The sequence below is a fragment of the Dasypus novemcinctus genome, chromosome 12 (assembly GCF_030445035.2).
Source record: "Dasypus novemcinctus isolate mDasNov1 chromosome 12, mDasNov1.1.hap2, whole genome shotgun sequence".
NCBI classification, from domain to species: Eukaryota; Metazoa; Chordata; class Mammalia; order Cingulata; family Dasypodidae; genus Dasypus; species Dasypus novemcinctus.
The window spans coordinates 10,197,063-10,212,451 of NC_080684.1; the positions used below are offsets into that span (position 1 = coordinate 10,197,063).

The 15,389-nt window shown below is 39.1% G+C and overlaps 1 protein-coding gene across 2 annotated transcripts in view; it reads right to left on the reverse strand.

Moving 5' to 3' along the window:
- Positions 1-4,527: 4,527 nt before the first annotated feature.
- GXYLT1 (glucoside xylosyltransferase 1) overlaps positions 4,528-15,389 on the reverse strand; it is a 70,208-nt gene continuing 59,346 nt past the window's right edge. For both annotated transcript variants that reach the window (XM_023590171.2, XM_012526921.3), the window contains one exon: positions 4,528-11,344. In XM_023590171.2, the coding sequence (XP_023445939.1) occupies positions 11,183-11,344 (162 nt within the window). In that variant the 3' untranslated portion in view covers positions 4,528-11,182. The remainder of the gene's footprint in view (positions 11,345-15,389) is intronic.

The following is a 15,389-nucleotide window of genomic DNA, read 5'->3' on the forward strand; positions in this document are numbered from 1 at the left end:
TATATGCCCCCCATTATTAACTCTTTGCATTAGTGTGACACCTGTTAAAATTGATGGAAGAGTATTATAATTGTACTATTCACTGAAGTCCATAGTTTACATTAGGGTGTATTTTGTTCTCATACACCACCTGTGGCAGTTTGAAATTATTTTATGAATCCCAAAATGAGAAAGATTATGTATCTATTCCTGTGGGTGTGATACCCTTTCATTGCATTAAATTCAGCTGAGGGTCCTTTGATTACTTGGTGAGATTGATTAGGGCTCCTGATTGGACTATCAGAGGGGAGTGATTCAAGCCGAGTCTTCGCCCTCTAGCTGTGTCTGATAAAAATGGAAACACAAGGAGCCGCAGGAAAAGGAAGCTGCCATTTCTGATACTGCCATGTGAGAGAGTGCTACAGGATCCTTAAGGAGGAAGCCCCCAGGAGGACAGGCCCTCAGAGCAGCTCAAGACAAGATGGTGCACCCAGAGGGCAAGACTGAGACTTGGCAGAGATCGGCGGCCATCTTGCTTTGCCACATGCCCAGACATCAGGATCAACGGGAGCTGACGTTGCTGAGAGAGCACCTGTTACGGTAGCTCCATTTGGGTATCACACAGCCTTGGAACTGTAACCTTCTATCTCATAAAAGCCAACCCATTTCTGGTGCTTTGCATTGGCAGCCCTTTGGCAAACTCAAACACCACCTGCTCTAGTCTGCTAGGCTGCCAAAATCAACATACCAGAAATGTTTTGGGTTTTACAATGGGGATTTATCAGCTGGCAAACTTACAGTTCCAAAGCTGAGAAAAATGTCCAAATCAAGGCATCATCAGGTGATCCTAGGCTCCTCTGTCACATGGTGAGGCACATGGTGGTCTCTGCTGGTCTCTCCCTTCTCTTTCAGGTTTCATTATAACTTTTTGCTTCCATGATGTTCTCTCCATTTTCATCCCACTTATAAAGAATTCCAGTTAAGATTAAAGCCCCCCTGGGGAAAGCAGCTATGGTTCACACAATTGAGCTCCCGTTTACCATACTGAGGGTATGGAACCCAGGACCATCCGATAAAAAAAGAAAAAAGGTGCCCCAAACCTGCAGAGGGCATGGTGAAGAGATGCACCAAAGAGACAGGATCAAAAAGACCATGATGCAACCAGACAGAAAAAACAAAACACAAAAGCCCACCCTGGACCACACCTTAATTAAAGTAACCTCATCAAAAGGTCCTAATTACAATAGGTTTACACTTGCAAGAATGGATTAGCTTTAACGTGCTTTTCTGGGGTATGTAGCTCTACACCATACTACCACCTGATTATTAACACCCTTGCATTAACGTGGCACATTTGCTATAATTCATGAAAGAATATTTTTATAATTGTACTATATAGTTCATTGCTTACAATAGGTTTCACTGTGTAGTCATTTGCTTTATCTTTTGATTTTTGTTTTTGTAACATATACACAACCTAACATTTCCCCTTTTATTAGTTACACTCACAGTGTTGTGCTACCATCACCACCACTTTTTACGTGGCAAAAAATGTGATAAAGGGTCTTGAGATGGGGAAATCATCCCGGGGTTCTAAATGCAAGCACATTACCTTATAAAAGGAAGGCAAAGAGGGATTTCATGCAGATGAGAAGACACAAACAGAAGAGAAGGCAATGTGACCATGGAGGCGTAGACTGGAGTGAGGCGGCCACCAGGAGCTGGAAGAGCAAAGCGCAGATGACCCAGGGCCTTCAAGTCTGCCCTGCCAACGCCTCGGCTTTAGCACAAATGCACTTCAGACTTTCAGCACTCTACGGGGACACGTGTGTTGTTCTAAGCCCTCAGACTTGGGGTAAATTGTCCCAGCAACTGTAAGAAACGTACACGTTAGAGATGATAAATTGCTGCTAGTCTAATTATCTTTTCATTTTAATCTGCTATTTGCTCACTGGCCATTCATTCCATAGGGAATGCAAAACAGAGCCACCATCAGGTATTTTTTTTTCTGCACCAGATTGGCAAAAATTAAAAGAACTGTTGGCAGGGGGTGGGGGAAACATTCTCTCACTGCACTGTTAAAGAAAAAGAGAGGGTGGGGATGGGATGGTGGTATTTTGCAAGTCAAGGCTAGAGTGGTCAAGTTAGAGCAATGAGTAAAGTTTGAACTTTATCTGATGGCACTGCATTCCACTCATTCCATGGCTTTAGGCAGGGCATTAGGAAGATCATTCCAATTACATTTTGGAGAAGAGCCTGGGAAGGAACAACAGAGGCCGGGAGACCAGCTAGGTGTCTGTTGCCATAATCTGGGTAAGAGATAAAGATGACCAGACCTGGGGTAGGGGTTGTGGGAGTAAAATACAGATTCCAGACTAATTGTAGTTCCCAGGACTCGCTGTAATTTCTCTAACCTGGAGTCTGGCACTTAGTTCCTTCTGCTTGGACACTCTACCTTATCTGGTTAACTATATCGTTCCTTTTTCAATACAGATATTACTTCCTCCAAGAAGCTTTCTCTGCTCAATACTCCAAAAGGATGGAAAAGGTAAAAGAACATCTTTAAAATAACAATTCTGAGACACGCCAATCTCATAAAACACAGCTATTTATTATTACTGAATAAACATTACAAAAAAAACCTTTTAATTTTGAACAAAACTATAACAATCTGACATTTATTTTGATGCTTGAGGTGTACTGAAGTTTATTCACAAATTGATGCTCCTTAAGGCACAAAATTAGAAAAATGGGAAAAGTAGCTAACTTCCCCTAAATCAAGTTTAAACTCATCATTTTTTTTGTGCTTCAGAAGTCTGTGTACTAATCTCTGCTTAAAACCAATATTTTGAAATAATATGCAGCTATAAAGAATGAGATGAAGCTAATGTGTTGAAAAAGAAAACGTATTACATGAAAAAAGGCAAGTTGTAGAATAGTATGTAAAATAGGAGCTATTTTAGAACCATACTTGATTGTAGATGTCATATACCTATGTGCACAGCCAGTCTTGGAGGAGATACACACCAAATGTTTGTACTGGAGGATAGGTAAGAGGGTCTTAAAACTTTTTACTTCATATACTTTAAATTTCTTTGCATTGTTTGAATTTTTGTTCCAATAGAGATACTCTAATTTAAAAAGTGTAATTAAAAATGTGAAGGTTGCTAACAAAGATTAATCTTTACAACACAAATTTAAAGGAACTTAAAATTTTTAAACTCTTCTCAGAAGCCCAGTCATCTGGACAATTTTCAAAAATCTTTGCACTAAGATTGTGAACAATAACCCTATTGTATGAGAGAAGTGAAATATTTTTGAAAGGAGAACTGCTAAGATTCTAACATTAGAGACTTTTTAGAGCTCAATTAATGTTACTAGCAGCTCACATACAGTCACTCTGCAAAGTTTACACGTCTCTTCTACAGGTAGGAAACTTGAACCCTGAATTAGTTTTCCTGAGTAAGCAACATGAATGTGCTGGCTTACGGTTTCAAAGACTTAAGTCCAAGTCAAGGCACTGACCAGAAACCCGGATTTCTCTTGGGCATGGCAGTGCTCTGGTTGCCCGGCAACCCTCAGGGCCTTGGTTTCCCTGTTCCGTGGCAATGTCCCTTCCCGTTCTCTTCTACCCCGCTGACTTCTGGGTCCTCCCCATGGCATCCTGACTCAGCTCCTAAGGTCTCCATAAGATGAAGACCCAGCCTCACTCACTCAAAACAGCACTTCAAGGAATCCTCCTGAGAGTGGGTTCCCACCCACAGGGATGTGCGCCGAGAACAGGCTAAAGAGGGGAAAGTCACCACGACCCCAGGGAATGACAGCAGGTATCTGGGGCAGCAAGACAATGGATGTTCTGTTGCCTACCCAACAGCTCCTTCACAAGCCCCCGGCCTCCCACCGCACTGCTTTCCTCCCACCACCAGAACACCGACACCATTCCCTCCCCTTCCTCTGGGGAGACATTCCCAAAGGGTGGCCATTTCCAAATCCAAGGGTGACTCATCATGGTCTGAGCCAATTCCAATCGCTTTACCCCTTTATAAAGAAATTGTTTTGGACATGGCATTGTTTTGGCTATGAAGGGAAGTAAGAATGCACAGGACACTTCCTCTTAGAAAAAGGACATCCATTTCTGCCTCTGGTTGTCATGTGTGAGCTGCAATTCTTTGGCAGTCACTTTGGGACGATGAGGCCAAGAACAAGCTCACAAGGTAAGACTGGTAATGAAAAGATCAAAGATACTTACCTTCTTTAAAATTTTTTTATTTTAAAAAATTTATTGTCTTTTTCTTTTTTTAAAGATACATGGATCACACAAAATGTTACATTAAAAAATATAAGAGGTTCCCATATGCCCCACTCCCCACACTCCCCTCACATCAACTTCTTTCCTTAGTGGATACTTATCTTCTTGATGAGTGTTTAGCTGCTGAATTAGTCCAGGAAGTGTCTTTCTGCGAGACTCCTAGTTATTAAGCAACTTCCTGGTAAATTCTGCAAAATTCTAAAATTATTTCTGACTGCTAGAATAATTCAGACACATCATTTGGGGAAATTATACATTTATTGAATACATGTTTACTAACAGCAACAGTTTCTTAAGAAAAAGATGAGCTGAATGTAGAAAAGTAGTTTAAGGGCAGTAATCTGTATACAGTATATAAAGTATATAAAGATGCTGCAGCTTTAAAACTGTTACTACTCAAAATATTAATATATTTATTTAAAATGCTTGTGAACAATTCAAATACCTGGGACCTTTTCCAGTTTCCACTTTCCAATTTCAGGAACAAGTGAACAAGTACAAACTGCTATGCGTCATGTTCTGAGTATTATGTCCAGTTTCCTGCATGGGTCTTCTGTTAACAGCATCCATCAAGAGCCAGTGGACCACTATTTCCAAGGAGATCACCTTCTGGGGCTCCAAGCAGACATGAACGTTTTGGGAACACTATTCAATGCAGTGCACCCAGCTAGCTCAAGCCTACTGTACAACCAACAGCTCAGAGGACTCTGTGGTGTTCAGATTTTGAATTCCCCAACCTCAGCTCTATCTGGCAGTTGGCTACATTAAGCTTAACTGATAAATTTGGAGTAAACAAAATAATTATAAACTGGCTGATGGAACAGAATTTTGTAACACCTGAATTCTACCCAATTTATTAAATGCAATAATTATTTTTCAACCCTTTATACTTTCAAAAAGTACATAAATGTGTGACTTAAGAGAATATTCTAAAGCAAACACATACTGTAACCACCCCCAGTCACCAAATGAAACACAGTCAGTGCCCAGGGTCGTCTGTGTCTAATACCTGTGGCTCACTGCAGTCCCTGGCCCAGTTTCCTTCATGGCTTTCCCACCTAAGAATGTATCACTAAACCCCACAGTGCCACTGCCCTACGTTGAATTTTATATAAAAGAAATCACTACCACATGTAGTCTTCTGTGTTTGGATTCTTTTCATTCAGCATTGTGTTTGTGACACTCACTTATGTTACTGAGTATAGCTGTAGTTCCTTCATTTTCATTGTTTACTATTCTGTTTGATGAATCAACCATAATTCATTTATCTATTCTATTATTAGTAAACCTTCAGCATGAAAAAGTCAATACCCAGCTCTCATATATTGATAACGCATGTGAGTCCTGTGCTCAGTTTTGAAAGGATACTATACTCTATAATACTACTAAAACCCTGAATTATTTTTGCACATTTTAATATTCCCTGAAGAGATTTTATATAAAGGTTGAAAACAGCTATTTTCCATCAAAGTCAGCTTACTTCATTAATATGGAACATAAACTTACATTCTCTCCAGTTTTTACAAGGGGTTGCTATGTGTGATAAATATATGCTGATATATTCATATTGTATATATAAACTAAACATATTCAAAGGTTCCCTATCAGCTAAATCTGGTATTACAATGTGTGACCACAGACCCTCCAAAGAGTATTCATAGTATTTAGCAGTAAGAGAAAATATTCATTTCTATCTTTTCCCCCCTATCTTTTCAAAGGCTCTCTTCGTTTGAAAACTAAGTTTATGGAAAATTCTTAAGAAATAATCCCATTAGACATTTGAAATTAATAGTAGAAATCAGATGACAATATGTATTCTACCATTTAAAAGTAAGTTTGACATTGGTTTCAAACAAGTGTCAACTGACTAGCCCAACATGTTATTCTAGACTATTCTCTCGATTCTATAATTGCTAGGTATATGAATAATGTCAATATTCATTTTTAGTTTTAAAAACAGAAAAGTCTTGTACCATCCTTTAGACTTGTCTTTTATATAACTTTACCTTAAAAATCTAGTTTCAAAAAATGAAAAAACAATCAGAGCATAGTTTAGCCAGAGTTTAATAGGCAGAAAGAAGGTTGCTTTGGCAATGTATAAAAGGTAACTGTTATATTACAAGTCATTATTTAATCTACTTTTATTAAATAGTAAAATGCAATAAGGCAATTACTGTTTTTAAGACACTTGAAATTACATTTAATAAATGGATATCTAGCCCCATACCTCTTACATTGCACCCCTACTTTTCTTCTCTATTTACTCTAAAGAACTCAAGAACTTATTTTTAAAAACTCATCGGCAGACTCTCTAAAAAAAATTTCAAAGGTTCTGATTTCTAAGATGTTAATTTCTTACAATACAAACTTCTGAAAAAGACGACACAGGATACTAGCTTTTAAGTCCCCCCCATCTCCCCTGCAATGGGCTTTTGCCATCTCCTGCTCACTAGAATCTACTCATATCTGCTCAACTAAAAGTCTACCTTTTGAAGAATAAATAGATGTATCTACTGTTAAAGGTGCCATTCAAGGCAGAGCAGTGATTTCCAAACTGGCTTCGTAGCAGTATCATCTGGGGGAAATGTTTAAATAAACTCTTGGGCCCCTTCAGACTTAATATAGTGAATTTTATATGGCCAGCCTTGCATAATCCAACATTTGAGATGACAAGGACAAAGTTAAAAAGGAACAGGTTTTTGTCATCATGTCTCCACAAGTCCTACCTCACAAACTGGGATCCAGACAAAATGATAAAATGTCAAGTAGAGTGACTGGGAAACAATTCTAGTGTCAACAAATCACACGAAGGTAGCCTCACCCCTTCCCTGACGCGTGGAGGGCTCACAAAACCAACTGCCAGGGCAAGCAGGCAGGGCCACAGGCTGGGGCCACAGGCACAAAGTGAATGATTCCACAACATCTCTCTCCTCTCCTGCTTCCACTCCACCTTTTCTCTTACTCTGCCTTTGCCATTCTCACTCTTACTCCCTTTTCTTTCCTCTTTCCTTTTCTCACTTCCTCTCTCTTCCATCTTTTCTGGTCAGTCTTTTACATCATTCTTTTCTTCTCTAGCTTCTTTCCCTAAAATCTCCTCCTTACATCATATAAGCATTCACACTGGAGATATAATGTATGTCAGAAAACATTCAACCTAAAGAAACAAATGATCTACAGGGGAGACAACAAGGCAAAATAGAACTTCTACACTAACACTGGCATGGCATTACGTAAGCCATGGAGACGCTTTCAAATTCGTTCTCTTCCGAGTCTCATTGTCTTGAAAGGCTGGTAAGAGCATACTGAATTGTACCTAAAAACCTAGAGTTCAAACCAAACCAAACCAAAACAAACCTAGGGCACAAAGAGGTTTAAATGATATGCCCAAGGTCCCTGGAACCAGATTTAGTTAGTGGCCTGGTCTCTTTTCATTACACCAATAACATCTGACTGGAGGAAAGGTGAGAGGGCAGTGAGTAAGGAGAAATACTACTTCAGGTTCTAAAGCTCCCGAAGATAAGTTGGTCACCTTAAATATGAACTGCTTTTCATAGGGAAAATCATGGTATGTATTTTCTTAAAATGCAAATCGCAATATAGATTTTCTAAAGGTTTTCCAAGTTCTCTTAAGATGGGTACTTGGTACAAATGAAGTTTGACTTCTTTTAAAAGACTTTCAACTTTGGTAATACTGTAGCCCAGAGATATTTCTGAGGTCAGAAGTGTTCTAAGGCATAGACTCTAAGAACATGTAATGTAATCGACATAATCTGCATAGATATACCATGTTCTATGAAAAGAACATTTATACTGAAAAGCAATGCAATTATGTTCTGCAAGTTGTCCATCTATAATTTAACCTCATTAACTCAGAACTTATTTGACAATTTTCAAGAAAAAAGTTAGCTTGTTGCAAGGAAATTTCGAAAATTCTTTTTAATAATGTTCTAAATTTCTGCAATACCCTTAATTTTAGGTAAAACTAGCTGTTATGTGGAGTTTTCACCAAAACCCAATTTATGATAAAATGACCAATGAGTTCAATTCTCTATAAGCTGGATGAAGAACCTTCCAACTCACGCACAATGTAGTGTGCAAGCCAGTGCAAATAAGCCCCAGTGCATGTGCTGGTGCTCAGTATATAACCTGGTTGGATTAAAGTACATCCAACTTCTACATGGCCCCAATCAATCATAGTGTATCTGTGGGGCTTAGTTTCTCTATCCATTGAGGAAGTTAAATCTTCAGGAAGTTACTAATAATATAAATTCATATCTTGTCAAATAACTCCAAGTGTTCCTCTATCACAGTATTTTAGAATCGCATTTTACAGTCCACCAACTGCACCAAGAGTTACATCCTAACTTCCAGCTTTAAGTTGTCAAAATAATTTCCAGTGGTTCCCACGCTAGCTGACATAAAAATCATGTGAGGTGCTTGTTAAAAATAGAATCATAAACCAATATGTGGCTCTTTTTTATATCCTGAGTCTAACAAGTCAAGCATTAAATGGTATATTTGAGACAATCAGTGAAATTTGCATGAAGGTGGATATAAGATGAAACTAAAAAGCTGTCATTGTTACTTTTGTTAGATACAACATCACTGTCATTACCAAATTGCTCCTGTGTTTTCAATATACATACTTAAGTGTGTAGTGGTGAAATAATACAATGTCTGGGGTTATCTTTAAGGCACTTGAGTAAAGAATAAAAGGGATAGATTAAGCAAATATGGTAAAATATTGATAACTTTGATCTGGGTGATAAGTACTGTCATTGTAATAGTCTATTTCTGTATAATGTTTAAATATTTTATTTAAAAAAAAAAAGGGTCTGACTGGTATACTTGTCAACATAGTATACCAGTCTCCAAAGGGTAAAATCCAGGAATCTCTCTTTTTTTCTTTAGGAGGCACCGGGCATTGAACCCAGGATTTCATACACGTCAATCATGCATTTAACCACTGAGCTACACCTGCTACCCAGGTATCTCATACATGGGAAGCAGACGCTCAACCACTGAGCTACATCCACTCCCCAAGGAGAGTTTTTTTTTGTTTGCTTGTTTGTTTTTTAGGAGGTACTGGGGATTGAACCCAGGACCTCGCACCTGGGAAGCAGGCACTCAACCAATGAGCTACATCTGCTCCCCAGGAATCTTTTTAACAAGCTCCGGTTAACCAGCAGTCTTACATGTGAGGCAGCGGTGGTCTCACACTCCAAGTTCAAATTCAAGGTTTCTCATTTTCTACCTAGAAGGCTCAATTTCAGTATAGCTCACAGGTTCTTAGATTGATTGTGGCATTCCAAGAAGTACAGATTCTGCTAGCTAAATTTATCTAATGTTAAGAGTGCTAGGCTGATTCCCATCTTCTAATCTGCCTTTCTTACTCCCTCCCTCTCTCAATTTGTCCCTGATTGAACTGCAAAAACAGAGGAAAACTGTCTGCCCATCTCTTTCTGCATAGTCCATATCTTTACAGAGGGCACTGATTACTTCATAAAGCCAACTGCTACTATTTTCACATGGGTGATAATTTTCCTTCATGATTTTCCCTTCTCTATTAAAGTATTAAAATATCAAAGACAGAAAAAAAGTGATAAACATATAGCACGTGGTAAAATGAGATCTGTGGCCCAGCACATTACATGCTAGGTATTCAGAACTCACAGTTAAAAGTTCAAGAACACCAGGAGAAGGAATATTTTTCTCACCTTCAAAGTTAAAAAAAAAAAAATTAACTGTCTTAAATGGTATTCAAAAAAGGAAGATATGCACATTAACCCAATCAAAACTAATTTTTCTAGAAGTCTGATGGAGCAATCATCTTCTTAATCTAAATCATCCTCCAAGTTGTCTACTTACAGTAAGGCTCCATACATTTTCTTCTAAAATATCTTGCAAAGCAGTTTTGAGGTAGAAAAAAAGAAAGTTTAAATGGACCACTTCTTCCACTCCATTGTTAACTATAATTACTATTCAGAGGAAGGGTACACATTTTGGTCCATCACGTTTTCCACCATCATATATTAGTATACTATACAGGTTCTCACTTTCTTATCAGCATAATATTTTTTGCTTCCAGAATGCCCAGTAAAGCTAAAAAGTTTTCATTTAAAGATAAGAAATTTTGCTCAAATAACTGTTTAACAATCATAGATCTGAATTTTGGCAAGACACTTTAGCATACACAAAATGAAAATACTGCAATTCACAAATTATATAGACACAAAACCCCTCTGACTGAAACTGAAAAGTTTTCACTGTTTTCTCACTTTCTTATACAGCTCAATTTCAAACATGCATCTTACTTATATTCTAAAAATAACTTTAAACATGATTGTCACAAAATATTTTTAAAAAGAGATGAAATGTTTAAAGGCACACAAAGATTGTCAACGGTTACTTCGGTTACATCACATTTCTTAGGAAACAGAACCTTTTCTGCTCCTGTAAACAACTGTGTCTCACACGTTTAAAGTGAGGTTAGTGCTGACACTGAGTTATTGCTATATTCACAGTCATAATGTTTCCACTGTGTATGAGGTACTTTCTCTCCAGCCATACACCCATACAATTCTCACTCACTCGAGAATACAAGTCAATGGAAGTCTGGAGGTGATAACCATTCAATGATATTTTCATCAGTACTGGAATGATAGCAAATAATGCTACAAAACATCAGAGATCAAAGACGACTTCTTGAGGCCCAAGGGTTTAACTTATTCTTCATTGCATTAACATATTGCTCACTTAACTCCTCAGGAAAAAAAAGTATTCTGAAGATATATAAATAACTCCTTCCTGAGCTCTTTACCTAAGACTATCCCTTTGTACTTATCTCCTGATATTTTGTCGTTCTGATTCAACTGGTTTAGCAGTCAACGAGAATCACCTTTCACTTGGTGGTTTATCATAACGGTCTCGTATGCTTTTCATTAGTTGTTTGATAAATATTTTGTAAATTTTTCCACAGTATGTATGTACTGTCTTTTGTAGTTCCAGTTCTAAAGGTTTTAATAAGGAACGGACCTTGTCAACTTCAAAAGAACACTAGGAAAAAAAAAAAGGGAAAGACACATGTAAAAATTTAATTAGGAGCTCTTCCAAATAAGTTCTTCAATAATTTAATACTCACATTTCCATTTAAGGTCTCACAAATAGCTTATGTTCAAAAAACATTTTCACTGAATTAAAGGAAACTATGATCTCACCACAGAAAAGGAGAAAGGCACAGTAAATCCCTGGGGGAATCAGGGAAAACTCCTTAGAAAAGAGGAAATGGAGGTGAGTGATTCCAGATCAAAGGAATAATTTGCTCAAGGGCAGAGAGGAGGCAGAGATACTGAGGTGAGAAGACAAGAGCTCGGACAGCATCAGGAATGAAGTAATGAAAGCCCTGCTAGCAAAAAAAAAAAAAAGGGGCCCTACATTCATGTACTCCATGAAACTCCACTTTCCAAAATCCACTCAAATAGTGCTAAGGCTGGACTGGAAAGGAATGAGACGGAGGCATGCTGCGAGAGGAAAGAATATAGTAGCAGAGTTCAGCATCTCCCAAAGAACTCTACCTGTACAGGTGCAAAAGAAATCACAATGATAGATACATTTGGGAATTGCTAAATGTTATATACTCTTCATGGCGATTCATACTGGCACATGAAAAACTGTAGGAGTAAAACAGAAAATACATATACTGAATGTTCTTTTGCCTGCTATTTCCAAAATATATTTTGACCAGGGAGTCCTTTTTTTACTGTAAAATATGTTAATTATCCTAAGGAATATATTTTGGAAAATACTGTAGTAGTGGTTAAATGGAAATAATTTGTGATATTAGTATTTTAAACAGGTATATTTTGTGATTTAGTATTTTCAACCAGGTATATTTTAAATGAGAAAGATGGAGGGGTCTTAAAAATAGAACACTTCAGGTGAAAAGTTTGAAGTCAGTGAAATATGCGAGATCACAACGAAAATCCAGAACCTGAACACTCACAGCGCTGCAATGACCTGAGGCTATCTGACCTTGACACTGGGAGGGAAATGAAAATACCTCCTCAAACACAATTAGTGAATCTGAAAGAAGTTGCAGCCAATCTATGGAGAACAGGATGTACTTTGGGACTTATTTGTAATCTGAATTTTATCAACCTAGAGAGCCAAAGAGATCTTAAAGCTTGATATCTCTTGAACAAGAAAAATATGAGCAATAACTGCATAGAACCATCACTTAAAGCAGTTTTTAAAAACCAACTGCAGCTCAAGTGACTGAGTTTCCGCCTACCACACAGGAAGTCTCTGGTTTGGTACCAGGTTATCTCAAAGAAGACAGTGAGCTGATGTGATGAGCAGACATGGCAAGCTAACATGACAGGATAATGCAACAGAAGACACAAGAAGAATAACATAATGAGAGACACAACAAAGCAGAGTGAGGAGGTTTCCGGTGCCTCCTAAAAGAAGATGAGCAAGACAGCAAGCTGACGTGACGGGCAGGTGCGGCAAGCAGATGCAACATGATGACACAACAAGAGGCACAAGAAGAAAAACAGTGAAATGTACAACAAAGCAGGGAATGGAGGTGGCTCGAGCGATTAGGCACCTCCCTCCTACAACGGAAGTCCTGGCTTCCCTTCTTGGCTTCCCTTCTTCGTGCCTCCTAAAAGAAACAAACAGACACAGCAATTGCAAACAACAGGGGGTGGGGACAAAGTAATAAATAAATCTTTAAAAAAATAAAAAATAAAAACCAACTACAGACACTGAAGATAAAAATACTTAAAACTTTCGCAGACAAAAAAGGGGAGGGAGACACTAAGTTAGGAGTAAGATAATGAAAATATATGAATGAAAATAATAATAGCCAGTATATGTCGTGGTTCCAACACACCAGGCACCATTCTAAGAGCTTTACATCTATTATTTCAGCCTCGCAACAATCTAATAGGTACTGTCATGGGTTGAATTGTGTCCCTCAAAGAGATATGATGAAGTTCTAATCCCCAGTCTTCAGAATACGACCTTATCTGTAAATAGGGTTGTTACAGGTGGAACTAGTTGTGATGTATCAGTCTGTGAAGGGCAGCAGGCCACTTCTCAGGACAACTGGTGTCCTTGTAAGATGAGGAAATCTGGACACAGAGACAAGCACAGGGAAGGAGGCCATGTGAAAGCAGAAGCAGAGCCTGGAGTGCTGCACCCACAGGCCAAGGAAAGCCAAGAGCTGCTGGCAAACCTGTGCAGTTAGAAGAGGCAAGGGAAGAGTTTCCCACAGATGTGAGCTGGAGAAGAGCCCTTTTAACACCTTGATTTGACTTATGCCTCCAGAACTGCGAGACAATAAATTTCTGTTATTTTGAGTACTGTACTTTGTTACCATACCTAGGGAAGCTAAGCCAGGTACTATTGTAATTCCCAATTTACAATGAAGGATAATTTTCCCACAGTTACTAAGTGGCTAAGCAAGGATTTTGCCCCAATAGAAGAGCTCCAAAAGTCCAAACACTTAACTACCATGCAGCACTGTTTATCCAAATAAGCAGACAAAACCCTGCCAAATAAGCTTCCAGTATCTGTTGAAAGATGAAGTTCAATTAACAGTGGAAAAGTGAGGTAAGTGCAATGCTATATACAGATATGCCTAAATTTGTTTGGGTTATACATGGCAGTGGGACTAAAGAAGGTAACTTTATCAAATGACACTGTCAACATTTTCAATGTATTCAAAAAATGCTCGAGCTGAGTGAGAAGCAGATAAAAATGGCCAACTGTAAAGTTTCTTACTGTACTATGACAATAAAACTAGAAGTTGGAAAGGTGTTTAGTAAGTGCTAGATAAAGACTGCTGATTTCAGGGACTTCTTTATGAAGGGTTTGAGATTCCAGGCATTCGTTTTCCTGTGATGCAAATCATGCTGTTTGTGGTTAAATTTTTTTTTTCTCCACTAAGGAAAAAAAAAGCCTTTTGATGAGTAGTTTCTTGAAATAAAAACAGTACCTAGGGAAGAAGACTTGGCCCAGTGGTTAGGGTGTCCGCCTACCACGTGGGAGGTACAGGGTTCAAGCCCCGGGCCTCCTTGACCCGTGTGGAGCTGGCCCATGAGCAGTGCTGATGCGCGCAAGGAGTGCCGTGCCACGCAGGGGTGTCCCCGCGTAGGGGAGCCCCACATGCAAGGAGTGCGCCCCGTAAGGAGAGCAACCCAGTGCGAAAGAAAGTGCAGCCTGCCCAGGAATGGTGCCACCCACACGGAGAGCTGACACAGCAAGATGACGCAACAAAAAGAGACACAGATTCCTGTGCTGCTGACAAGAACAGAAGCAGACAAAGAAGATGCAGCAAATAGACACAGAGAACAGACAACCGGGGCTGAGGGGGGGCGAAGGGGAGAGAAATAAAATGAATCTTAAAAAAAAAACCGAAACAGTACCTCACAAATCAGAACGTTTGCAGCCCACAAGATAAAACAAGCAAATTAACTTTAAGGAAAAAGACAGCAAACTCCAGAAGTTCACACCTATGTACCTACAGCCTGAAGACCCTGTACCTGCCATCCGTGTAATCTCTGCAGTGCCCAGGGAGCTGTGCAGCACACCCCTGCCTCTAGGTGCCCCTTCCCAGTACTCTCCACACAATCGTGGTGCCCGCTTCAGCCTCACCTTTCCCTCTCGGCCCGGGACTCCTCACCCCTCACCACTCAATTCACATGACAGCTCGTCTGAGAAGCCTGTCCTGACACAGTTAATTGTTCCCTTTTCACCTGCACAGCATCCAATACACAACCTTCTAGGAATGTTATCCTTTATATGAGACTGTGAGCTGAAAGGCAGGGACTACGTAGTGAGGCTATGAGCATACTAAGGTACCTTTAGGCATTTCCGAAGGACAGAGCCTGTTTTGAAAGTATGACAGGATGGCACTTCAATCCAACAAAAGCTAAGTGCCAACGATATACAAGAAGGCATGGTGGGAGGGAAAGAAAAATACTTTAAGATGATGATCGCCACAAGACTCTCTTGCAGAGATACTTATGCAAATAAAAGCAGAGTACAAATTAAATCAAAGTTAAAAGAAACACCATGAAATATAAAAATTCCG